At 45.7% G+C, this 25,127-nt stretch overlaps 1 protein-coding gene across 1 annotated transcript; it reads left to right on the top strand.

Annotated features, from left to right (window-relative positions):
• Positions 1–10,961: 10,961 nt before the first annotated feature.
• LOC142557336 (uncharacterized) lies at positions 10,962–20,304 on the top strand. Its single transcript, XM_075669096.1, has 4 exons — positions 10,962–11,430; positions 12,777–13,143; positions 14,326–14,499; positions 19,715–20,304. The coding sequence occupies exons 1-4, from the start codon at positions 11,210–11,212 to the stop codon at positions 20,045–20,047; spliced, it is 1,095 nt and encodes a 364-aa protein (XP_075525211.1). The 5' UTR covers positions 10,962–11,209; the 3' UTR covers positions 20,048–20,304.
• The last annotated feature ends 4,823 nt before the right edge of the window (positions 20,305–25,127 follow it).

Below are 25,127 nucleotides of genomic sequence, written 5' to 3'. Positions count from 1 at the left end.
ATGGCAGTAATGGCGCCATACAGGACACCATCCAAGCAGCCACCAATCTGACCCAAAACTATGCAGTTAGCGTAGGACTTTCTTGTTCCCCAGAGAAGTCCGAACTGCTGTGCATTCGTCCCAAGAACCGCAACTTGCCCTGCTCCCCCATCGTCATCGAGCTGGACGGTAGACCGATACCAGAGGTCGAAACCCTCAGGATACTTGGTATGCATATCCAGAGTGATGGAAAGCACAGGACTACACTCCGGAGACTCAGGCAGGTAGTAGGGACGATCTCGCACCTTATCCGCCGGGTCTCGGGCCACCACAGAGGCATGAGGGAGCGTGATCTATGCCGACTTGTTCACGCCTTTATACTCAGCCGTGTACTCTACTCCACCCCCTATCTCAAGCTCTCTCGGCGTGAAACTGACGCCATGGACGCTCTTATTCGCCGGGCATACAAAGTCGCCCTCCACCTTCCCAAAAGTACACCTACCGACCGACTCTTACAATTAGGCCTCCACACCACAATCGGGGAACTTGTAGGCGCGCACCGCCAAGCACAATACCTTCGTCTCACACAAACCAACACTGGCCGGTACATACTGCACTCCCTTGGAATCCGGATACCAGCCAACGATCCGACATTACGCCCCATATCAAAACCCTTACACCGCGAACTGCTCATTAAGCCACTACCCCGTAACATGCACCCCGACCACCACGATAAGCGCCGCAGAGCTCGAGCTACAGCGCTGCACCGTTACTACGGCTCGGAACCGGACGCCGTATGGGTAGACGCAGCCTGCAAGGGTGATGAAGCGGTCGCTGTCGTGGTGGATCACACTCTCTCTCCGATTGGAACGCACACACTCCCCCCAGACACCTCTCCCGAAGCTGCAGAGGAAGCCGCCATTGCCCTAGCTATCATCAACACAGAAGCACGGTATGTTTTATCAGACTCCAAAACTGCAATCCTAAATTTCGCACGAGGCCGAGTCCACGTCCCTGCTTTTTGCATACTGGACTCGCCCAATGCACCCCCGCCCCGTCATGTGGAGCTGATTTGGGTGCCCGCGCACTGCGGGAATCCTCGAAACGAGGCCGCCAACCTTTTAGCCCGAGGTCCTGTAAACCGGGCTCTTGCGGCCTCCGATCCGGGATTCACGAAGGAGCGCGCGCACACTTTCAACGAGCTGACGAATGCCTCCAAGGCGGCGCGTCAGCTGTACCCCGCACCGCACAAATCCCTTAGCAATCGACAAGCAACCCTTTGGCGCCGATTACAAACTCACACTCTCGCATCTCCTCTGACTCTTTCTGACTATCACCCACTTTTCCTCACATCAGCCTGTAATCTCTGTCCCGAACCTCGCGCTTCTGCTCTCCACATCCTCTCTCATTGCCCGGCGGATCCTCCCCCGCGGGGCCTCGAGCACCTGAAGACCTGGGAGGACTGGGAGACCCTGCTGCGCTCTGGAGACCCGGTCGTGCAGACCATGGCTACTGATCGGGCTGCCAGCGTTATGGAGCGAAGCAACATAAACGCTTGAGTGCAGTGGGGTCGTGCGGGGGCCCGGGAGCCTGCGTGCTCCAAACTCCTCAGTCTTACAATAAAGTTTTTATGATGATGAGCACTAGTATGCAGGCGGCTCTGGACAGGATAGAATGCCAATTGGAGGCCCTTCAAATAGGGATTACGGAGCAAGTGAAATCATGTATAGAGTGCGCTTTCGCACGCATGCAAGTTCCTGAGCTTAGCGGTAACAACGAAAGCACGCTTTCCGACCAAGGCTCTCGGCCGCAACCTTCAAATGCGGGCACCCGGCGCCCGCATCCCTATGCACGACCGCCTGCTTCCTCTCGCGATGATGATGGCGCCGCGTAACGCGGAGCAACTAGTGGTGTGGCAGTGGAATTGCAGGGGATTCCGCCGAAAACGAGGTTCCCTACAGCCGTATATCGCCATATCCACGAACCCCCCCGATGTCATCCTCTTACAGCAAGTCAATTGCACCCCTTCTTTATCCGGCTACAGCACGCTCTCGGGTGTCTCTCCTCTTGTGGGAGCCTTAGTTTCGAAACATGTTACATGTCGCATGCATACCACTAACATTGACATTCCTCACCAAATATTGGAAATAATTACGCAAGGTAAACGCAGCGAGAGTCTGTTTATACTCAATGCATACAGTTCCCCCTGTTCGCGAACGCACTGTTTTCAGCACCTATTAACAGAATTTGGTAGGTTTGGACGTGTTTGTGTGGCGGCCGGCGACTTTAACGCTCCGCATACTGCATAGGGTTACGTTAAATCGCAGGCTAAAGGGACCCGCTTATGGAATGCCGTGTGTAACATGAGATACACACTGCTCACCGACCCAGAGCACCCCACTCGGATGGGCAACAGCGTATCACGTGGCACCTGCCTTGACCTTACCTTCGTGCGCAATACTGGCCCAGTCGTTGCGCACGGGCCTTTAGAGGAGCACCTTGGTAGTGACCACTACATTGTAGCGACTACCTTGTCATTACGGGGTGCGCGCAGGCCCGAGCGAAATGTGCGTATAACGGATTGGGCGAAATTCAGGGAACGTCGCCAGGACCCACCTGAGCGCCAAGGGTACGAACGCTGGCTTGACTCTCTCGCACAAGATCTAGAGGCCACCACGAGCACAGTGCGCACCACAACCGAGACACCAGACATAGACTCGCATTTACTTCATCTTTGGAACGCCCGCAGAGGGTTGACACGACGATGGAAACGACAACGCCTCAACCGCAAACTTAGGAAACGTACAGATCAAATTACACGGGAATCTCAGGAGTATGCAGAGATCCTTAGGAGGAATAACTGGCGAGGATTTTGCGATCGCCTCTCAGGCACATTGAGCACAGCAAAAACGTGGTCGATTCTTCGCTCACTCACAGATCCCACCACAACAAAGGGAAAAACATTTCAACAGCTGCACATCCTAATGCACGAGTACAGGGACGATGTCTCGACACTCCTCAGAGAGCTAGAGAAGCATTTCATACCCGCAGGCCCGCCGCCGCAGTACCCTGACTATCCTTATGTAGGCGAGGCGGACGAATTGGTCGATGCAGACATCACATCTGACGAGGTGCGGGTGGTCCTACAAGACCTACGCCCCAACACGGCACCGGGAGCCGACCACATTCGATTCGCCACCGTTCGTAACCTCAGTGACGCGGATATTAACCACCTCATCCATATATTCAATGATTGCTGGCGCAAGGGCATGCTTCCCCAAGCATGGCGACACGCCGACACCACACTGATCCCCAAACCGGGCAAGCCTGTTAAGGTTGAAAACTTACGACCCATCTCCCTAACATCCTGCATTGGTAAGCTCATGGAGCATGTACTCTTGCGGCGTCTGCAGCCCTTCCTCGAAGAAAAATCATTCTTTTCTAACTCTCAATTCGGATATCGGGCTCATCTGTCTGCCAAAGATGTGCTTTTACAATTGCGGGAGGAAGTCATAGGACCTCCGTCGTCCGCCCAAACGAGAGCACTCATCGCCTTAGACCTAAAAGGGGCATTCGATAATGTTGAACATGACCTCATCCTCCGCAATGTTGCACATTCACACTCTGGAATTCGTATGTACAACTATATCCGCGCATTTCTTCGAGATCGCACAGCCACCGTAGGAATGGGACCGCATCGATCCGGTACGATTCGCCTTGTAGGACGTGGGACACCCCAGGGCTCAGTTCTTTCCCCTACTCTATTCAATATCGCGCTCGCAGGGCTCCCCCGTCTACTCGACCAGATCCCCGATGTAGCTCACGCTATTTATGCGGACGACATTACTATCTGGTCGACACGGGGTTCCGACGGAGCCATCCAGGACCGACTGCAGCAAGCAGTCGATACAGTTTCCGAGTACGCGAGAAAATGCGGCTTAAGATGTGCTCCGGAAAAGTCGGAGCTCATAATCATTCGCCCCCGGAGCCGTTCCTCTACTCCCCCTATCACTGTGCACGTGGATGGCACATGTGCACCGATACCACAGGTTAATCGTGCTCGTATCCTCGGCCTACACGTCCAAGCGGATGGAAGGTCAAACTACACTGTTTCCCTTCTATCCAGACAGATTGAGCAAATTCTGGCCATGATCCGGAGGGTCTCCAACAGGCGCTCGGACCTTCGAGAAGAGGACCTGCTCCGCTTGGTGGAGGCATGCGTGATCAGCCGCGTTACATACCATCTCCCATTTCAGCGGTTGACCCAAGCGCAACAACTTCGCATAGACGCAATGATTCGCAAAGCGACGAAGCTGGCCCATGGCCTCCCGAACTATACTTCCACACGCCGTCTCCTTAACTTAGGGACACATAACTCACTAGCCGAGCTGCTAGAGGCACATTGGGTCAGCCATCTCCAGCGCCTCCTACTCACTCCTACTGGCCGCCATCTTCTCACACGGCTAGGATTCTCTGTCCCACCCCTTGAGTCTGAAACCCGTCCAACGATCTTGTTAGCGATACGCCAAGCACTAAGTACTCATCCATTGCCACGTAATATGCACCCCGAGCATGACAAAGGGCGGCGCAAAGCCCGTGTACGATACATTGGCCGCATGCTTGCAAACATCCCGGAAACACATACTTTATACACGGACACATCACGCACTCAAGAGGGCTATACCTCGGTAGTTTTGGATGGCACCGAATCCCTGAGAGACTCTGCTGCAATGCGCGGAACAAATGCCGCTTACGGAGAAATTCTCGGTGTTGCTCTTGCAATTCGATACGCCATCCGTGTTCCTGAGGAAGTGTATATATTGACGGACTCGTAACAGGCATGCCGGGCGTTCCTATCAGGACATGGCATCCCGAGAGCGGCGCACCAAATTCTCAAACAGATCCCACAAAATACACCAACCACGTACACCTCCCCGAATCCACTTACTCTGGACCCGTGGTCCTCGCTGCCGGGTAACGAACGCGCACATGCGGTTGCCCGAGAAATTTCCCTCCGGGCGACTCGGCGTGGTGAGGCGACTAGTTCAGAGTGGGGGGATCCCTTGCTCCGTTACAAAGACATACTCCGTCATTATACACGCATTCGTCGCACCCACGCCGCACCACCGCCGTCCTTCTCGCGGGAGGATGCAGTGGCATTACGCCAGTTACAAACCGCAACTTTTCCAAATCTTGTTTCTCTCAATAAATTCTACCCACACTGTTATGCAGATCGTTGCCCTGGCTGTGGCAGCTCGCCCACAATCTTCCACGTCACGATTGAGTGCACTGCAAACCTCTTTCCTCCCTTGCCAACTCTCCTTTACCCCCTACGCAACAAAGAGCTGTGTGACGATGCCCTCCGCGACGGACCTCCCGAGGTCCTCCGAGCTGCGATACAACGGGCTCGAAACATCGCCGGAATCATCTTAGGGACCCTGGACTGAGTTTTCCTCCCACACTGCTCTCGCCATTCAAATATTATTAATAAAGATGTTTTACTCTCTCTCTCTCTTCGTACTCTGGCGGTTGTTCAAAATCTTGGGCATCCATTGCGCACACAAGAGGCGATAACCGAGATGTTCATGAATTATGGCGTGAACGGTGACGGTGAACCGAACCGTGACTAATGTTCACACGCTCTGCCAGTTCATCGATGCTTATCCTCCGTTCTTGTGTCATCAGCTCATCAACCTTTGCCATTTTCTTAGGGGTGATTGCACGATGGGCTTTGGTCCGGTCTGGGATCGTCTTTGTAACTTTCACGTCCTTCTTTGAACCGTTTGTTCTAACGCTTCACAGTGGCAAATGCAATGCAATGTTCAATGTACACAGCAGCCATACGATGACTAATTTCTTTTTGGGAAACACCTTCAGCTGTCAAAAACCTCACGGCACCACACTGCTCAACTTCTGGAGCGTCCATTACGTCACGCAACCATGGATGTTCAACCCAGTGTATGAGCGCATTAAACAACATTTATCCTCACACCTGCGTGTCACTTTTGTAAATGGGAGATGCCTGTGTGCTACGCGCAGGCCTTGCAGATAATGAACAGAACCATATTGGCGCAGGGTAGGTAGGCTCTCATTTGACTCGCCCTCGTACATTAGAAATGCGAAGATACAATGGAATATACAAATGCGAAGATACAGCTTGATAAAGGGCAAAAATGTGCCACTGGAAAGAAAGTTCACTGCACATATGCACAAAACCTCGCAACAAGATATCTAAACATCGTAAAAGTCTCCAATAAATCTACGTATCTAAGAAAAAGTCACGGTATATAATGGGTCAAACAAGGCAAATAAACATGTTGCGCAATCACAGATTCACAGAATCCTACATCCCTCCCCCATTCCATCCACTCCCCCCGATGTATCGCGCACGACGGAAGGCGGCGCGCTTGCTCCTGACTTTTCTCCCTTGCGCACACAAGACTGAGCCACCATCGTCGGCTCATCCATTCCCCCCACCCCCCACACGCTTTCACTCGCACATAGAGCATGCGGCGCGCGGTCACGATGTTATCGCCCTTGGACTTTATGCGAAACATGACGGCGACGGTGATGGAAGGAAAGTGCCTAGAGTGTCCATATAATTGCTATCGCAATAATATAGTAAGAGTATCCGGCAGCTGAAGCGTCCCATGGCCCATTACTTCCCGCAAAAGAAGTAACAACATAGAACTTTCACCATGCGACAATTAGCTGCGCCGCAACAACGTCTTCTTTTTTTCTTCTTGTGGGCCGGGGGCACCGTAATGAAAAAAAAAAACGCGAAGTATGTTGATCACAATCGAATGCCTACTTTGGGCAACTAATGTGGCTAATAAAGGAATATCGAAGAAAACACGAGGCGCTTGGTCCACCATGAACCATGCGCATACTGCTCGGTATCCTCCACCGGCGAGACAAGACGTTCTGGAGAGGTTGCGCTCAAGCGAATACGGTGAAATCCGTTGAGTCGCCACAGTGATGGCGGCGAGCAACCATTGTTTCTTTTTCTCGTCTGCTAGCTAGAAAGCGTCCAAAACTCTGCCAGGCGAAAATGCACTCGGCCAGAGAAAACCTAACGCGCACCGAAATGCGCCGCCGGTGGTATGGGCAACGCGAGAAAAACGCATGCGCTCTGGCTGGCTCTGGCAACCCGCGGGGAGCGAGAACAAAAAAAAATTGAAGAGGCTCAATGTGTCCTCGCGACTAAATGTCAAAGTATAAAAAATAAATAAGAACGTATTTACCTTGGCTGGCTTTAGTGTCTTCACTGGATGTTTTGGTGCAGGTGAAAAAAATGTTGATATTTTTATGTGACATGACGGCACGAATGAACCACCACAACGCTTCGTCTCATCGGGTCTCGTTGCGGGCTTTGTCAACTTGTCTGGCTTGTCTCGTTGTATGGCCCGATGTACGACATTGGAAAGTTAATAAACCTTTGGCGTCAAATATATATGGGAACATAATTTTCAATTGCAGTTCCGCAATTGAAAATCACGGTTGGAAATGTCAATGCATCTTCCACATCAAAAGTTTATGAGAACTATATACCCATAAAGTTTTGGAATTTACATCCACGCGCTCCGTAGATTCCATGATAGAGTGTAGATCCCGCGGCCTCCGCGAGATGCCGCGGCGAGCCCGTTCGCCATCAAAACTTCCTTGAAACTTTGTGCTCGGATGGGGCTGCTTACGTTATGTGACTCCCGGGGCATGGGCGTTACCGCGAAATCCAGCCCGAGTTCGCAATTTTCGCGGTGAAATGGCTTTTCGAGCGTGAAAAAGATGTTCTAGACAAAATCCAGAATGATTTCCAGCGCCGGGGGTTGCTTTGGTCGGCGGAGCATGGACAGCACGAAAAAATTTAGGGGCGGGCTGGAGCCCCATAAGCCCCCCCCCCCCCCGGCTACGCCCCTGGCTGGCGATGCAGGCGGTGAAATTAAAAATGCAGCCATGGGTAGAAAGTAATAGAATACTCGGAGAACTTCAGAACGTGTTCAGAAGTGGTAGGCGCTTAGATGATAGCCTGTTCGTGCTTACCCAGTGCATAGAAATAGCTAAGGCGGAAAATAGACCTCTGTATTTAGCCTTCCTGGACATAAGCGGTGCATACGACAACGTGAACAGGGAACTCCTGCGGAACATATTAAAAGATGAAGGTATCGGTCATGAGGTAAATGATTTTCTACAGGAAATATATCGAGAAAATGATGTTGAAATAACATGGGAAGGAATTAAGAGTACGACAACTGTCGAGGTACACGAAGGACTAAGGCAAGGTTGTCCTCTATCTCCGCTGCTGTTCATGCTTTATATGATAAGCATGGAAAGAAGGTTACAACAAAGCAATCTAGGGTATAATCTGTCGTACAGATTAGGTGGAAAGGTTGTTGAGCAACGACTACCGTGTTTAATGTATGCGGACGATATTGTACTGTTAGCAGATAGCCAGGAAGATTTGCAAACACTGGTTAATTACTGTGGAGACGAAGGAGACAGTTTAGGTTTCAGTTTTAGTGCAGCTAAGTCCGGTGGGATGTTTTTCAACGATACAACTGATCAGGAGCTTACAATACAAGGCCATGAAATACCCCCAGTGGCCGAATACAAATATATCGGGGTATGGATAAACAAAGGGCAGATGTACACGGAAAAGCACGAACAGTCTCTCATAGCAAAAGGGCGAAGAGATGCCGGGATAATGAAACATAGGGCATTGCGGGGATATAACAGGTATGAGGTACTGAGAGGTATTTGGAAGGGAGTAATTGTGCCGGGGCTTACTTTCGGGAATGCGGTCCTGTGTTTAAGGGCAGAGCTTCAGTCTAGACTAGAAGTAAATCAGAGAGCTGTGGGAAGGTTAGCACTATAGGTGCCCACGGGAAAACCACAAACGAAGCAGTACAGGGAGATATGGGCTGGGTATCGTTCGAAGCACGGGAAGCTCAGAGTAAAATCCTATACGAAAAACGTCTGAGGAAATTGGACGATAACAGGTGGGCAGCTAAGGTATTTAAATACCTATACAGAAAGAGCGTTGACTCACAAAGGCGGAAAAGAACTAGGAAACTAACCAGTAAGTATGCCAGACACGAGGACGAAAACAGAGCATTAAACGACAGGTTAAAAACGCGGAATACATTCAATGGAAAAGAAGCATAGTGTGGAACTATGTCGATACTGGAAACAGCAGATCAGGAAGGAAGCGTTTCATGATAACTCAAGAGGCAGCGCCCTACTCTTTGAATCTAGATCAGAATGTCTTAGAACGCGGAGCTATAGAAAAATTTCACGAAGAAGAAGAAGACACATGTACTGTATGTGGTAAATATGTAGAAACAATGGAACAGCTCATACTACAGTGGCTGTACTCATACTAAAATGTGATGGTATCAATCCCGATGTCGATGCGGCCACAGTCACGCTTCCTGAGGCCCTACACTCTAAGAACAGTTTACACCCTTTGGCTTGCCCCTTCTGCCACACAAAAATAATCGTCATCTGCCTTGATGCGTTTCCTTTCTTTATCGCTGCAAGCCCGGAACTTTCCAGTGACGAACGGCACGCGCGTTATCAGAAGGAGCACTCCAAAGGGTGTAAACTGTTCTATGCTGATAACGCGCGTGCCATTTGTTACTGGAAAGTTCTGGGCTTGCAGCGATAAAGAAAGGAAACGCATCAAGGCAGATGACGATTATTTTTGTGCGGCAGAAGGGTAAAGCCAAAGGGTGTAAACTGTTCTCACACTCTTATGGCGTTTTTCACTGGTCGATCTGGAGCAGCCGCCTGAATCCTCGAGCGAGCGCTCGGCTTTCACCAATCCGAGTCTGCCAGTGGAGCGCACGAACGCTCCGCGGGAGATCACACAGGAAGTCTGCGTGCACGTGACACAAACCGGTTCCGCAAACTATGCCCAACACAATGTTGTGCGTACCGACCGGGCATGGACCGGGTACCGATTTCGCTTGAAGACGGAAGTGACGCCATGTGACGCGTTCTATTTCCGCCCGAATCCGCGTCTCGGCGGCGGAGCAAGTGAGAGCGATCCGGCGCGGAGCGAGTTGATCCGAAACGACCAGTGGAACGCGCGAACCCGCTCCAGATCGACCAGTGAAATGCGGATTCGTTGCCGCGGAGCAAAAAATCCTGCTCCGAATCGACCAGTGAAAAACGCCATTAGGCAAAGTTACACCCTTTGGCTTGCCCCTTCTGCCACACAACAATAATCGTTATCTGCCTTGATGCGTTTCCTTTCTTTAACGCTGCGAGCCCGGAACTTTCTAGTAAAGAATGGCACGCGCGTTATCGGCATAGAACAGTTCACACCCTTTGGAGTGCCCCTTCTGATAACGCGCGTGCCGTTCGTTACTGGAAAGTTCCGGGCTTGCAGCGTTAAAGAAAGGAAACACATCATGGCAAATGGCGATTATTGTTGTGTGGCAGAAGGAGCAAGCCAAAGGGTGTCACTTTAACTTTGCCTAAGAGTGCACTGTCTAATGTCCTACCTAGGTTAAACAATGAAAAAAAAAAACACTATGAACTACCACGCCTAAATTTTCTGATCCCCTATTGCGAACTGTGCTTTTGTACGTCTCCGTCTTTTGTCGTTTCCCTACTTTTCTTCCACCAATCCTCCAATCGCCTCTTACCGCAGTTGGATGAATGGATGGATGGAAGGTAGGAGCGTGCCCTTTGAAACGGGGTGATGGCAGTTACCACCATGCTCAGATGTTTATTTTGCCTTTTATGTTTATTTACCTGTGTTGCGTGTTATTGAAATTCTCAATTTTCTTTAAGTACGTCTTCCTACCCTTTTAACCTTATGTCACCTCTCTGCTTTTGAGCCTCCAATCCTCCAATCGCCTTTTGCTAATTTCCACCGCATATTTATTTACTTGTCTCTCACTCTATAGTAGCAAGAGCTTGATGGCGCAACCCACCGCCCCGTTCCAAAGGGGACGCTCATAACATCCATCTATCCATACAACTCCACTTAGGAGCGTACATAGAGTTTCTCACTGGGAGCGTATTGTGCATTCTGCAATATTCGTTTTCCCGCGTTTGTTGGAGCGGGCTTTTAAAAATGTGTTACGCAAAGAGTAGCGAGTGCAACCAATGTTCGTAAAACAAGTGCAAGAGTTGGGTGCGGGTGGCTGCCGACACTTATTTCAAGCAGCTTGCTGAACTCTCATGCCCATCAACGCAGTAAAGCTGCTCAGTTTTGATAGACATGGCATCACAACGCTTTCTACACTCAACTACCAGCGTTGCAGGCATCAGCTCAAACTCGTCGCGGTCGCGTCCACGCGGCATCAAATGGCGAGTTCTTACAAAGTGGGCGATGTCAAGGTCGTCATCGGAGGCGTCTCTCAGTTCGACTGTATTGAAAGAAAGTGATGATGAAGATTTGCGTAACGAGTCGCAGGCGCTTCAGCAACGTTCACTAACAAGGTCAGTATTCATGCAAGGTTTTGACTGGTGTTCTATCGTCGCGACGAAAAAAGCACCCCGCAACGAAAATAAGCGCCCCGCGACTTCTGCAACACTAGTCAGAACCTTCCCAGAATTGGTGCTCATAGTTTCATATATGAAACTCGAACTTTGTTCCAGTGTACTAGATTAGTTCATGCATTGTTCAGAGACAAGGTACTTGTCTAGAACGCGCTCCTTACGGCCAAGGCAGCTGCCAAAGCATTGCGACCAGCAGGCCGAGAGAAGACATGTCATCTCGTAAATGTAGCCGTGCATGTACATTCTGCCGGTTTTGTACGTACCATGTGCTTATGTCGCCAGCGCAGCCCGGAGCACGCGCCTCGCGCGTTCCAGACGATCGAGTGTCTTGAACTCCGTACTAGCACTATTTCATGTCTGTTAACCTAAAATTGCGTATGGGTCTTCTGACTTGGGGCCTTCGTGAAACGATAGTTTAAAACAGTAATTCAGTTTCTGTTGTGCTCTTTATGCCAAAGATTAGATGACGAATTTGTCAGGCCAGCTCTATGCAACAGAGTCGAAAAAAAAAAGAGCAAATATTGCTCCTCAGGCTTGTCTGTTCTGTGCACTGCCTTGGCTTGTATTATTGACATTATTTTTACCAAAATGCAATAGGTGATACTGAAGACGATAGGGATCCTACAAAGGCTGGGAAATAAGCTCAGTGCTACCACAATTAGAAGTATTGCTCTTATATGTGTAAAAACTAAGCATGCAACGAGTGCAATTGCGGTAAAAATTATTCCAGAACATTCCTTTCTGGTATCCCCTATAACTTACTGTAAATGTGGCTTTTCTCTTGTCAGTTGTAATTAATAATAGGGCTGTATAGGAGGAATACAAGCTCGTTCACGTGGAAGGTGCTACATTCAGCTGGAGGTTTTTGCTGTGGCCTTACATGATAGTATGAACTGCTTAGGCACCATGGTGTCATAACTGTCTGTTGCTAGTTGCTCTAAGTTACTGAGCTGCGACAGCCTAACCTAGTCAACACAGTACACTGTATTGGTGGCGTGACTTACTTTTGGTTTGTTTCATGAATACATCTAATTTGTGTGCATTTTGAGTGTGCTTATGTTAATACAATAAACAGCCTCACATGGTAGGTTAGCCTGCAACAGAAAGCAATTCAGCCTAATTTTTTTATTATTGCATTAGATTCCTCTAATATTTGCAACAACAAAGTTACATGAAGTGTCGCAAGTGTAGGCAAAAAGCACAAAGCCCATAATTTTTAAGCTTTATGTGTGTGTAGCAGTTGTTTGCATTCTTACGGGAGAAATCACAAACCTTTGGTCATGCAGGAGCCCCCAGAGTCCATTGAGTGGCAACACAAAATCCAGGTCACCACATGAAAACACGAAAAGGAAGCAAGCAATCAGTGGAGCTGGCTCGCCTCCAGGAATGTCACCAAGAAAGGTGTCCAGGCCTGAGCTTGAGAAAGTAGCAAGCTCCAGGGCACCTTCACATTCGACTTCAGTAGCCACTCCAGTAGTTGCACCACCTCGCAGGTCATTCTGGAGTACTTCTTATCGTGCTTCTGATTACTTGGCGCGAAATGTTCAAAATGGTGGAAAAAGTGCACCTGAAGAAAAGTCTGCTGATGGGTTCAGCAGAGTGAGGCAAGGACAAGCTAATACAAGTTCGCAGCTTTCTACCAGAAGTCAACAGGTAAGTCTTGATTTGGGTAGGAAGCACCACTGACTTTGGAAACAAAAAAAAATCATAACTTGCAACTATTGAATGCTAGTGGGAATCTGGCCATTGGAAGAAGTTTTGCAACAGCTAAAAAATTATTTTGCGTTTCCTTTGCTCTGGTTTCACTGCAGATGGCTTGGGTGTAAAAGCTATGGACATATAAGGCCATGGTCAAGAGTTTTAACTTAAGAGGAAGCTTTAGCTCGAGTGCTCCTATCTAAATATACGTAAAAAGAGAATTCGTTTCTCGTGGCAACCACTGCACCATATTTGATGAGGTTTGTTGCGTTTAAAAGAAAAACTTAAAATCTAGTGACTGTTGGTTTCAAATCTTTTATTTAGATCATTAATTCTTTATTAAAAATTGGCAAAAATCGAAACTTTTCAGAAAATTAAACTATTAAGTTTAGAACTCAGCTCAGCAAGGTAAACGATATCACAATTCTGTGAATTGCATCTGATAGTACATCTAAAGTGGACAAAATTGATATGTTACACTTGAATTTCAAAAAAACTTAGCAATATGGAAATACAGCTTTTGCAGAACCCTTGTACACGTAAAAAATTCACGTAATATATAAAATGACATGTAGAATTTGTCCGCTTTGAATGATCTAATGGATGCAATTTACAGAATCGTGATATCTGTTCTTGATTCAGTGCTATTAATTTGTAAACTTTGTGCTTTTATTTTCTTCAAACTAGAATTTTTGAATATCATTTTAATAAAATTCAGGCCCTAAATAGTAATTCCGCTTCCAACAGTCACTAGAATTCAGCTTTCTCTTTCAAATGCAACAAATTTCAGTAAAATCGGTCGAGGGGTTATCTCAGAAAGATGTTTTTGCGTTTTACATGTATTTGAATAAGCGGCATCAAAGTCGGGCCTGAGCTAAAGCTACCTCTTAAAGATGACTGCAACAGTGGCTGCCACTTTGCAGCAACATGGGCTGTGATTTGTTACACGACACGCTGCGAATCATAGTGTGCATGCATTTCACTCTGGTGGTGTGAGATAAGAACCCTACTGTCTTGTTTCAGCATCCTCTTAGCTGTGGTTTTACTCTTCTATATCTATGTTTATTGCAAATCTTTAAAAGAACATTGCTAGCGACGCCTTGTCAAATTCAGTTGAAGACATAAGAGGATTTGCAGGGTCTTGCATCTGGTTCCTCTCGTCATCAAAATGCCACTTCAGGACGTGAAAGAACACTGGCCTCAACTTCAAGTGGCTCGATGACTTTAAAAGAAAAGCCCGCTGTCAAATTCAGCACAAAAAGGCAAGGACATAAATCTTCCACTTTGCGGTCACCAAGTAAACACAAGCAGGTGAGTGTAGATATTTATCTTAAAGAGAAGAACAAAAAAATAAAATAAAAAGTGCATTTATTACAAACTAATAAGCTCCAACTGCTGCAGAGGTTTGGAGAGTATCAAAATTAAAATAAAATGCCAAAATTAAAATAAAATGCTTTCAGCTTCTGTCTTATGAACGAACAGCATTGCTTAAAGCTGTCCTTAACTCAAATGACAGCTTTTTTTCCTCATGACTTGAAGTTTACAATAATGTTTTAATGTCTGCCTCCTTGTTGTGAAGGAGATGAAGTGAAGGCGGGACTTGAAGCAGTTGCTGAGCTGAGGCTTTGTTCAATACATACCAAACCATGAATCGTGTTGGAGCACTGTGCTGTGCTGGGGCGTCATAGCCTTGGTTGCTTTTAAAGACAAGCAAATGTCAACACTTAGTCTCTCCTTGCTCTTCCTTGTGTTTGCCTCCTTTAAAGGTCAGCTGCAACGAAATTGAATTCGCTTTGGCTAATTTGTTATAAATGAGTAATATGTACCACGGAACCAATGTTGGAAAAGCGGCAAAACTGTTAATTGTATAATTTTTTTTTCTTAGCAGCCTTTTAACAACACATAAGCAGATGATGCAAGTCCCAGCACGTTGCATCAGAGATTTTTCAGCACGCCGCCGGCGCTCGGGCTGGCTTGTGTATCGGTGGCGAGAGGGCTCGTCATGGCACGGCAGACTGCGGTGGCTGTAGTACGTACACTACACAGCTGCATGGCCTCCGAGATTGCACAGTTGCAACGTTGCAATTGCTGAGGCCATGCCAAGGAGCCGCACGTTAGTTTATGCATCACTTCTGGTGAGCAGTAATGACCATGTTTTTTTTTCTCTCTCCTTTATTTTCCAGTATTAGAAATGGCTATTTTTGCAAGCTCGTTGTGATGCTTCCCCTTGTATTTCAAACAACAAACTTTACACAGTCTCCTCTATATCTACATTATCTTAAGCTAGATTTTCTAATCCTCTGTGGAATTTTAAGTGGTAGTGTTCGGGTTCAAAGTGGCTCATGCATGTCAGTGTCACCTGAAGTACCTGAGGCACTATAGACATATGCAAACATCCATGAGGAAAGGTACACAAAAATCTAGGGCTTGCTGAAATATTGCCGTAGTTGAACACGGTTAAAGCATGTTTGTTGAGCGATAGCACAGTTTCGCTTGTTTTGGGAAGGGACACAGACGCTGTTCGGCAGGGTAGCAGCAGCGAGCGAATTGACCATGCTGAGTCTCGCGCCAACACGAGCTAAGTGTTGAAAGCATAGCGCATACAAAGCTAACAGCACTCAGAGTACTTTGTACACATCGCAGATCGCTTTGAAGATGAGGCCCACTCAACCGCGCACTTTGTCCACATCGCAGATTGCTCTCAAAATATGGCCACCCATGCGGCGTATGCAGCAGCTTCCGGTAGTGGCAGGCTAAGTCTTTTTACTTTGGCTGAGCTTGAAGGTCAGATTTACGGAACCAGGTGTTTTCTGGGTTTGTACCTGGAGTAGTAGAGCTGTTGCTCTAAAGCCTTATTTCTTCTTAACTAAGATGCACAGCCTGAAACTGACAAGCACACTGTGGTGTTCACAAGTTCAGGGTTGAACAACATTCCTCAATTATAATTTGCATGTGTAGGCTGTGGTGAGTGTTCATTTTTTCGGAACTCTTGGGTTCATATACTTTTGCTCACAGGTGCACAACTCATCCTAGATAAAAGGCCCATTTGCAGTCACCTGTTAACATCTTCTGAGTCGTGCTTTTACGTCTGGTACAATGCTGAAAATGCCATTGTTATCCTCTGTTAATCAGGCCTTGCTGCTTAGTAGACATGGAGGAATGAGTATTTGAATTGCAGGAAATATACAGTTAAACCTCCATATAAAGAACTTCAATATAACGAAATTCTCGATACAACGAAGTACTTAACTTTTCATAACCTCTTGTTCATAGAACACCACGCATTTGGACCCGCCGTGGTTGCTTATAGTAGCTACGGATTTGGGCTGCTAAGCACAAGGTCACGGGATCGAATCCTGGCCACGGCGGCCGCATTTCGATGGGGGTGAGATGAGAAAACACCAGTGTACTTAGATTTAGGTGCACGTTAAAGAACCCCAGGTGGTCCAAATTTCCGGAGTCCCCACTACGGTGTGCCTCATAATCATATTGTGGTTATCGCACGTAAAAACTCCAAATTGGTTTAACACCATGTATTTAGAACCTCAATATAACGGAACGTGTTTGTATGCGAGTTCAATATAACGAAATTTCACTGCCGCTGCAAAGGAATGCCGAGACAATGAATAGAAACTTCTGCAGATGCAGTTGGTCAAATGATTAAATTGCAAGCAGCTGCTTGCAAATGCGCCTCTTAAATCGCAAGCCGCGAGCGGAAGTGGATCCGCACCATGTTTCGTAATAAGTCCAAGTGCGATAAGAGTGAAAGTGTGCGCGGGTGAGACAAGACAAGAAAGATGGTGGCTTCACGAGTGCTGCCTTCCCGCACGAGCAAAGGGATAGAGGGGGAAAGGATCAAGCTCGCGGTAACACGATAAAGCGCGCGTGAGTGGGCAGGGCGGAGTGGGTGGTAAGTTGGCGCGTGTCTTAATTTCTTGCACACATCTTGGCCTTGCGGGACTGTAAGTGCGGCTGAACGCATACGCAGCCATGCGCCCTTTGTTAGAGGTAACATGCCGCGTGTGCAAATAGTGGGTGTGCCGCGACAACAAGGCACCATGTAAGCTGTCTTGACGCGCCTTTAGTATTGGAGGTTGCGTAATCTTGAATTTCAGTGACCCGCTGGAGCGAGAGGCAGACGAGGCATTCACTCCCCGCTGCCGGCGCTTTTACTGATAGCCTCGTCCCAGTGTGGGTGATGCTATCAGTGGTGGAGGTGGAGTGCACGCGAAAGTGAGGCTGGCTTCGCTTAATTCTACAGCCAATGTGAACATATCGTTGATGTACGTGGCATGAAACTGTGTCATTTGTTGCCCACTCCCAAATTTCTCAAAATGAATGGTTTTCTCAAATTTGCTTTTTTCAATTGCCCGATAATTCGGAAAATTGTGCGGCCCCTTTTTCTGTAATAAAGATCGTTCCATGACTGTACTAATTTCCAATAAAGGTAGAATTTCAGTAACAACGAAATTTAAATATAACGAAGCAAATTGTCGATTTCACAGACTTCTTCATATCGGGGTTTAACTGTATCTCTGCCAGTGCATGTGCAGCCTATTTCACTGAACTTGCTGCACTAGTTCAGGAAGCACAACATTTTCGACATTCTTTATTAATGTGCAATCTTATAGGAGTAATGACACGAAAATCTTGTGTCACACTTTTTTCTTGTCACATTATTTGTCACAAAAATAATGAATTACAGCGCCTATTAATGTGACCTATTCAAAGTGCCCAAGTACAGCGTAGCAGCTTTGGGTGGGAAAAAGGAGGCTATTCACATTGAAAGAAGTGAGGGAGGTGCTCGTGTGGTATTATAAACAGCTGAGGAGCGCTCCAGTCAGCCCGATGCAGGGATTGAAGGCCGTGCAATGACTATGTTGCGAAAAGCTGCCAAATTGGTCCTTCGAATTGTACACTTCTCTTGGAAACAAAGAGGAACCTGCTATCCCCTCTTGCCCTTTCGAGTGCTGAATGAATTAAGCTTTCAGCAGCACGGTCATTGTGTGTGTATATGCATTAGTGGTATATATAGCAGCACGAGACCACCACATCAAGTTTTGGTGAAATGGATAGTCTCCTTTTTCACGTCCAAAGTTGTGCTTCAGTCGGCAATTGCACTTTTTAACTGGTCACATTAAAAGGCAGTGTAATTATTTCTTGCACTATTGAAGAGTTTGGGCTCCATAGCGTAATTACTGAGTCGGCAGCTATCCAATAAAGAAATAAAGATGACACAAATTTCGTGTCACTTTAAACTGTCCTTAAAAATAACTACTCCTTAAAAGAAGGGAGAGTTATGTCTTGGAATAGAAATGTTTTTTAATCTTTATTATTCGAGTTATTCTGCAGTAAGCTTATAGATATATCTAACTTTACATGCTTCTTTTGAATCTGTGTGAGGAGCATTTCATTTACATGCAAATTTTCTTGACTATCTTTTTGTGAACTTTGCAAAAATTAGATTTTGTTAAACAGGGTATCAATGGCTCTTGCGTTGTTCAAGAAATCGAATAAGCCCAACCTTGTTGTTCTGTCTACTTTAGAATAAAAGTTGTGAGACTTGCTGAAAATTTTTGGTGTCAGCACTTGGGGGAGTGTTTTCTGGAAGTCTGGCAACTCTTGTTCTAGGGTAGACAGATCAAATTAAAACATTAGGTAAACAAAAATGGGGCTCATATTCGAAATAAGCACATGAAATTACATGTATTTACAAGTTTTCAGCACCATACCTTGAACAATAACGATTTAGAAATATTTACAGTCTAGGACTTACCTAACCCTTCTCTTAATTTGACTGTGCCATCCGTGTTGTGCTCCTATATTTGAATTTTGATGTTATGCAAGAACCAAACTCCATGAGTTAAAGTACAGGCATTGTGCAAGCTCTTTGTAGCCAGCAACATAGTGCCATGATTGTCAATTACTCGTTTTGGAATGGATGTAATTACTGCTTCGCAAACAAAACAACCCATCTAGATGGCAGGAGGGGACTCTGCAAGTTGCAGCCATTGCAGGACTGTTGAGTCTTGTGTACACCAAGTCCAACTTCATATACTTCTGCCGCTCTGCTCCTTTGTTTCAACAGTGCCACCCCTCTAATAATGCAAAAAGACAGTTATAATAGTTTGTTTAAAATCATAGATGGCAGAACAGCCTAGGCACATTTTGTGTGTTGGTTGCCAGTGGGTCATGCAGCACACAGAATGCAAACGCTTTTATTGAGTGCATCATGGGTCACTGGTTGGCCACAGCATTTCAGCTCAGCCAGATGTTCTTCCATTTGTAACCTCATACATTAAAATTTATACCTCTGCGTTCTAGTGACGTAAAGTTATTTCAGCCGCCAGTAGATGAGTGCATGTAATTTGGCTTCTGGATAGGAGGAATACAGGCAGTGAAGTTTAAGCATGAAGCTTAATGCAGCTTTTTTAGGCACTGAGCTGCAATTTTTACAAGGGCTTGTGAAAATGACATTTAAGCATTTACATGCTTCATTGTAATCAAGGTGTTTTGTTTCCTGCAGGTTGCACCAAAAAAAGCTGTGAGAAAGCCAAGATACAAAATGTTGAGAGAGATTGAGCGTCATCAGTCATCTACAAGGACACTCATCCCCCGCCTTCCATTTGCTCGTGTTGTGCGCGAGATTCTTTTTCGTATAACTGGTGATGATTTTAAGATGCAGAAACTGGCCCTGAAAGCACTCCATGAGGCCAGTGAAGCAGTCATTGTGGCACTTTTGGAAGGTTCTAATGTTCTCGCTCATCATGCTCACCGTGTCACAATTATGAACAGGGATTTAGCTAATTTGCTTACCTTGATAAAGAGCTATGGCAACCTGCATGGCTGCCTCTCCTAAAGGCATTAAGTCTTTTTATGATGGTTTTAATGCAAAATAGTCATGCACTAAAATGAACAACTTGCCAGATCTGTGTGGTCTGGGTGGAAACAATGAAAGTAGTGAGAAATATTAATGGCTTTCATTCTGCTTAGTACACAATCACTTTTGACTTATCCAGTTACATTGGAGTGCAATTTTTTTTATACTCATGCTTGTGTTTTATTGTATACTATTTGAGGTGTCAGATAGTACAAATAAAATTGTTTAAAAGCTTCCTGGTGACCTCAGCAATATTCAGTGAATATCGGCAGGATGTTTTTTGCTATCTATTCAAAGCAAAAACACCTGACTACTTATGATCGCCGTCAGTGATTGATCAATGGGGTTTGATGGTCCATACCAACACAGTACATACTATGAGGGACGATCTGTTAATGTGCACACAATTAATGCTTGGTACATGAGCGTTTTTGCACTGCAGTCCCATCAGAATGTGGCTGTCGTAGCTGCAAATCAAACCTGCGACCTCGTGCCCAATGGCAGAACTTAGGTTCTGAGCCGCCATGGCAGACATTCATTCATCAGGCACTTAAAGGTAAGTACCGTGAATGACTGTGAAGCATCCCAGGTATGTCTTTGTGCTCTCCAAAACTATTTCATTAGTGAAAAACTTGACTAAGATGGCAGTACTGCTCTGCTGTTAGCTGCTCTCAGTTACTGTAAACATGCCCTTCACCACAGAAAAGTACTTGCCCCAATATCTAGGGTACCTTTACACAGACTGCTTGTAGTACGTGAAGTTTCAAAAGACATTCGTGAGCACCAGAAATGCGGCGAGAAGCCGTAGTCTGCTAACATGGCACCCATGTCGGGCATCCTCACTATACAGGGTGTTCCACGTAACTTCAGCCAAACAATAAAGACATGCAAATGCCACGTAGCTAGACAGAACCAACTTACTAATGTTGTTTGCTCTCGCATGGAGCTACTCAGGTTACTTCATTCTGCCTAATTAGATAATTTTCATTAATCAACAGTGATCATAGGTTAGTGAGGTCTAAAATTTTCCTTGATATGATGAGAGAAAGCAAATTTAGGCAAGAAGAAACAGGCCAACCTAGATGCAGTAAGGGTAAAAGCGTACCAATCAAGGCTGGTGCTTGCAAACAAATATGCAGCTTTAGAATAGAGATGGATATCACGTAGAGGTAATCAATGAAACGCAGACTAGGCTCGTTTCAGAAACAGCAATTGGAGTGGGAGGTAAGGGAACTAGTCGGTAAGATCTCCCAACAAAGGACCTAATTAAGTAATAAAGGAACTCCAAGACATGAAAGTAGAACACCTATATAATCTTACAGAAGGGAAACTGAACTTTCCACGGTGCAATGAAAATAAGAATAGCGGTGGCGTTGTGAACTGAAGTATGCGACTGAGAGATGGCACTGGCAAAATCAAACCTAATATCATCATCATTACATAGTGAGCAATTTGCCCGCTTCAGTAGTGGCTGGTGGGGTTCGTTGCGCTGCTCGCTCGCTGGTTTTGGGCGTTTTTCTACCGCTTTCGAGCCGTGTTCGTCTGTACAATACTCTAAAATGACTACCGATACCATTATTAAATCGCCAGGTGACTGCGAGGCCTCAGCTGGCAAAGAGCACGTGAGATAAGTAAGCTTACATTGTTTATTCTCAATCGTGAAAAGCAGTACACGCCCACAATTTTCGTACAGGTCAGGTGGAGCTAATGCTGTCAATTCACTGAGTTTACAACATACAGAAACACAGATAGTAATCTATTTAATGGAATTAAAAACTGAAATCGAGTGAAGTTTTCTCATTGTGTTTGGCGTGCTGCTAAAGCAAGTACAACGATATTGTGCTCGGCTACACTCGTACTCGTGTTACGTACAGTGCTGTTTGACGTGATTGAGACATTCCAGCTAGATTAAAAAAAGAAACGTAAGTGCTCGGCAAAGATGTACCGTCAGTAAGGTAAGCTCGAGCTGCAATGTCGCATTTTCATAACACATTGGCGATAGGCACGAAGTGCAGAGGGGGGAAAAACGTTACGCTAAATTTTAGATCACATATTGTGTGTTCTTGATTTTTCTACTGCACATTTAGTGTTCAGGTGCAGCAGTAAAAGCTTTGACACAAGTGGAGTACTCGTAGGAAGGCGAGGAACGTTATGGGGACGACAGTGCTTATAAAGACCTCTGCAAATATTGTGTATAAACAAGGACACTAAACATATAAGCATGCCCAACTAATTCCACTGATCCTTGTAAAATGCAATTTACAGTTTCTTGTTGAAAAAACATCTCGGTTTGCTTGTTCAAACAATGCAAAAAGGTTACAAGGAGATGAACACTTCAGTTGAGTAACAGATGTGAACAAGGGAAGCCTCAGCCTGTATCCAACGTTTCAACAATCAAACCTATTTGTGAGGGCTGCGACGAAGGTAAGTTCCCATGCTGAGGCTTCCCTTGCCCGCCCACTGTTGATTGGCTGAATGCTAAGCCAAACTTCGAGTATATTCCAAAAACTTTTTATGAACACACTGTCCTTGGGTATGTCATTTGCTGTTTGAAGAGAAAGAAAAATTAATTTTATTGGTTTGTCATGTTTGAGAAGTGTGGAGTAGGCCAGTTGTGTGAAGTTGCCTGTTCTAGCCATCTTTTACGGTGCCGGGCTAGCCTAGTTACTGGTTTCATGCAAACTACATGAGCCTTTTGTAGTTAACAAATGAAATTACAATATCCAGATCTAATTCTAATCCTATCGCATACCATCTTAACAATGTTCCCTTAGATTTCGTCATGTCCTATAAATATATTGGTGTACACATTACAAATAATTTAAATTGGACCAATATAGAGTATGTCATTAAGAATACTATTCACGTGCTCGGGTACTTACAGTACTTCTTTTGCAAAACATTAGCTGACACTGTATAATCAGGAGAATTATTGTATTACCAGAACTCGCTGCTCTTGTTCGTTTTTTTTACTCTGCTGCTTTGTACCCACTTCCCTCTTTAATGGCATATGGCCCTGAGCGTACTTTAAATAAAAAATAGAATAATAAAGTGAAAAGTGACTGCCAGAGTTTCAGTGAACATGAAGCATCATGTCCTCAAAATTGCACTGAGCGGTTTTGAAGGCTTTAAAATTCTTTGCAGTTTCATGTAACAAATTAACGCTATGAGGGAGCATGTGATACTTGGTGGTAATGCCCGTCAATCTGATTTGCAAATAGCAGATTACAGAGTTTGTGCATTACCAAGTAGGAGCTTGCTACATGACGAGAAAAGAAGCAAGTTGGGACTCAACTTGTTACTTCTCCAATTGTCGTAAAACGCCCTTAAAATCAAGTAAGCTTGTATGTTAAATTTTAGCATTCCCGCTCGGTACGACACAAAACTGTAGACTGCTGCTTTCCTGATAGCGCTCACAGCCCTCTATCTGGTAAATTTGCAAACATTTCATGGTGAGGCATGTAGTTCAAGAAGACATGTCATTATGGTGACTGTTGAGCTTCTTTTGGCTTGGCGTGTGCAGCTTGCAAACCAATAATCTCTCTTTTGTCCTTCTTCCTGAAAAGAGAAATCATGAAGCCATGACAAACATGCAAGCAAAGAATGGTGAAACAAAGGTTTGTCCAATTAATTAATAAATCACAGTTCTAATTGAAGTGTTCATAAACATACCTTGCGAGGATTCTACACATTCACTGTTGACTTGTACGTCCAGAGACAATAGAGTCCAAAGTGGTGATCAAGTATGAGCAGCATCTTGGAGGCTGGAGGCAAAAGAAGAAAGCCCCAATTACTATGGTGGAAGCGCAGGTGAGTTTGTGATTCATGTATGACTAAGAACAGTGAGCAAAACGTTCCATGACACAAAAGTATGCAGACGCACACACAGCACTGTTTTGAGTTTGACGTAATAGTTCTGTGGAAACCCGCAAGGTGGAGAGAAGTACTTAATGAAGGGAAAATCAGACATCCACCCGTTCATAGCAGTTGCTACAACTGTGAGGCTTTTCTTTCGAGGAACCCGTATGGGTTTCCTTTGTAGCAACTGCTATGAACGGGTGGATGTCTGATTTTCCCTTTATTAACTGTTTTGAGTGTGCATTTCTTTGAAAGGTGTCCTTGTGTGGGCTGTACTTAGTGAAGCCTCGATTAAATTTTTATGCCAGCTACAAGGTAATAAACACAGTAATTTTAATATGTATCAAATGATTTTAATCAAACTGTATCACCGGAAGTACACTTGCACTAATGTGCTGTGAATTTATCGCAGTGTATCATTGATGCAGACACAGCCAAAACTATTTATTTTTTATACTGTACTCCGTGTTAGGAATTTTAGCAACGTGGCAATATAACGAGAGCCTTGTTTGAATTGCCTTTGAAGAGCAATAACTTTATTATGATTTTACACTTTGAAAAAAAAAAAGAAATTGACTACAGGAATCTGTTTTATCCGGCTCGCACCCGAAGAAATTGAAAGTTGAAAATGCGAAGCAGTGTTTTTTTACTCGTCGGTGCACACACCCAGAGGCTGCAAAATTAATCCGCTTTCTTGGGTAGTTTCCAGACAGACTGCTTGGTTCCAGCGACGGTTTTCACGGTAGCTAATAAATTTTTTTCAAGCAACCCGTCATTACGCAGCCAGACGCGGCAGATCACAGACTACGGAAGCCGTGTATGTAGCCATTACGCCAGTGAAACGCCACAGCTGATAAAATTCAGTCTTTAAACATGTTTGCCTGGTAGTGGCTATCGAATGTCGGACGCACTAACTGGCTGAGATATGATTGTTGTCAAATTAAAAAGAACCTGTGTGTGAAACGATACTTTCGAGTAACGAACGGCATGCGCGTTATCAGCATGATAGCATTCCTGTCAGGAAAGTAGCGGGCGCGGCGTTTTCAAGAAAGGAAACGCATCAAGGCAGATAACGATTATTGTTGTGTGGCAGAAGGGGCACTCCAAAGGGTGTAAACTGTTCGTAGAGTGCACTCTAAAAACAGTTGCACCCTTTGGGGTGTATATTTGTCCCACAACAATAATCGTCATCCGTCATGCC

This window comes from Dermacentor variabilis, chromosome 1, assembly GCF_050947875.1.
Source record: "Dermacentor variabilis isolate Ectoservices chromosome 1, ASM5094787v1, whole genome shotgun sequence".
In the NCBI taxonomy this organism is placed as follows: domain Eukaryota; kingdom Metazoa; phylum Arthropoda; class Arachnida; order Ixodida; family Ixodidae; genus Dermacentor; species Dermacentor variabilis.
The sequence above is the reverse complement of the archived record's forward strand: the minus strand, read 5'-3'. Positions and strand labels throughout refer to the sequence as shown.

Coding starts and splice junctions, on each gene's coding strand:
- LOC142557336 (XM_075669096.1), top strand. CDS start 11,210: ATGGCATCACAACGCTTTCTACACTCAACTACCAGCGTTGCAGGCATC. Junction 11,431..12,776: donor CAGCAACGTTCACTAACAAG/GTCAGTATTCAT, acceptor TTGGTCATGCAG/GAGCCCCCAGAGTCCATTGA. Junction 13,144..14,325: donor TTTCTACCAGAAGTCAACAG/GTAAGTCTTGAT, acceptor GAGGATTTGCAG/GGTCTTGCATCTGGTTCCTC.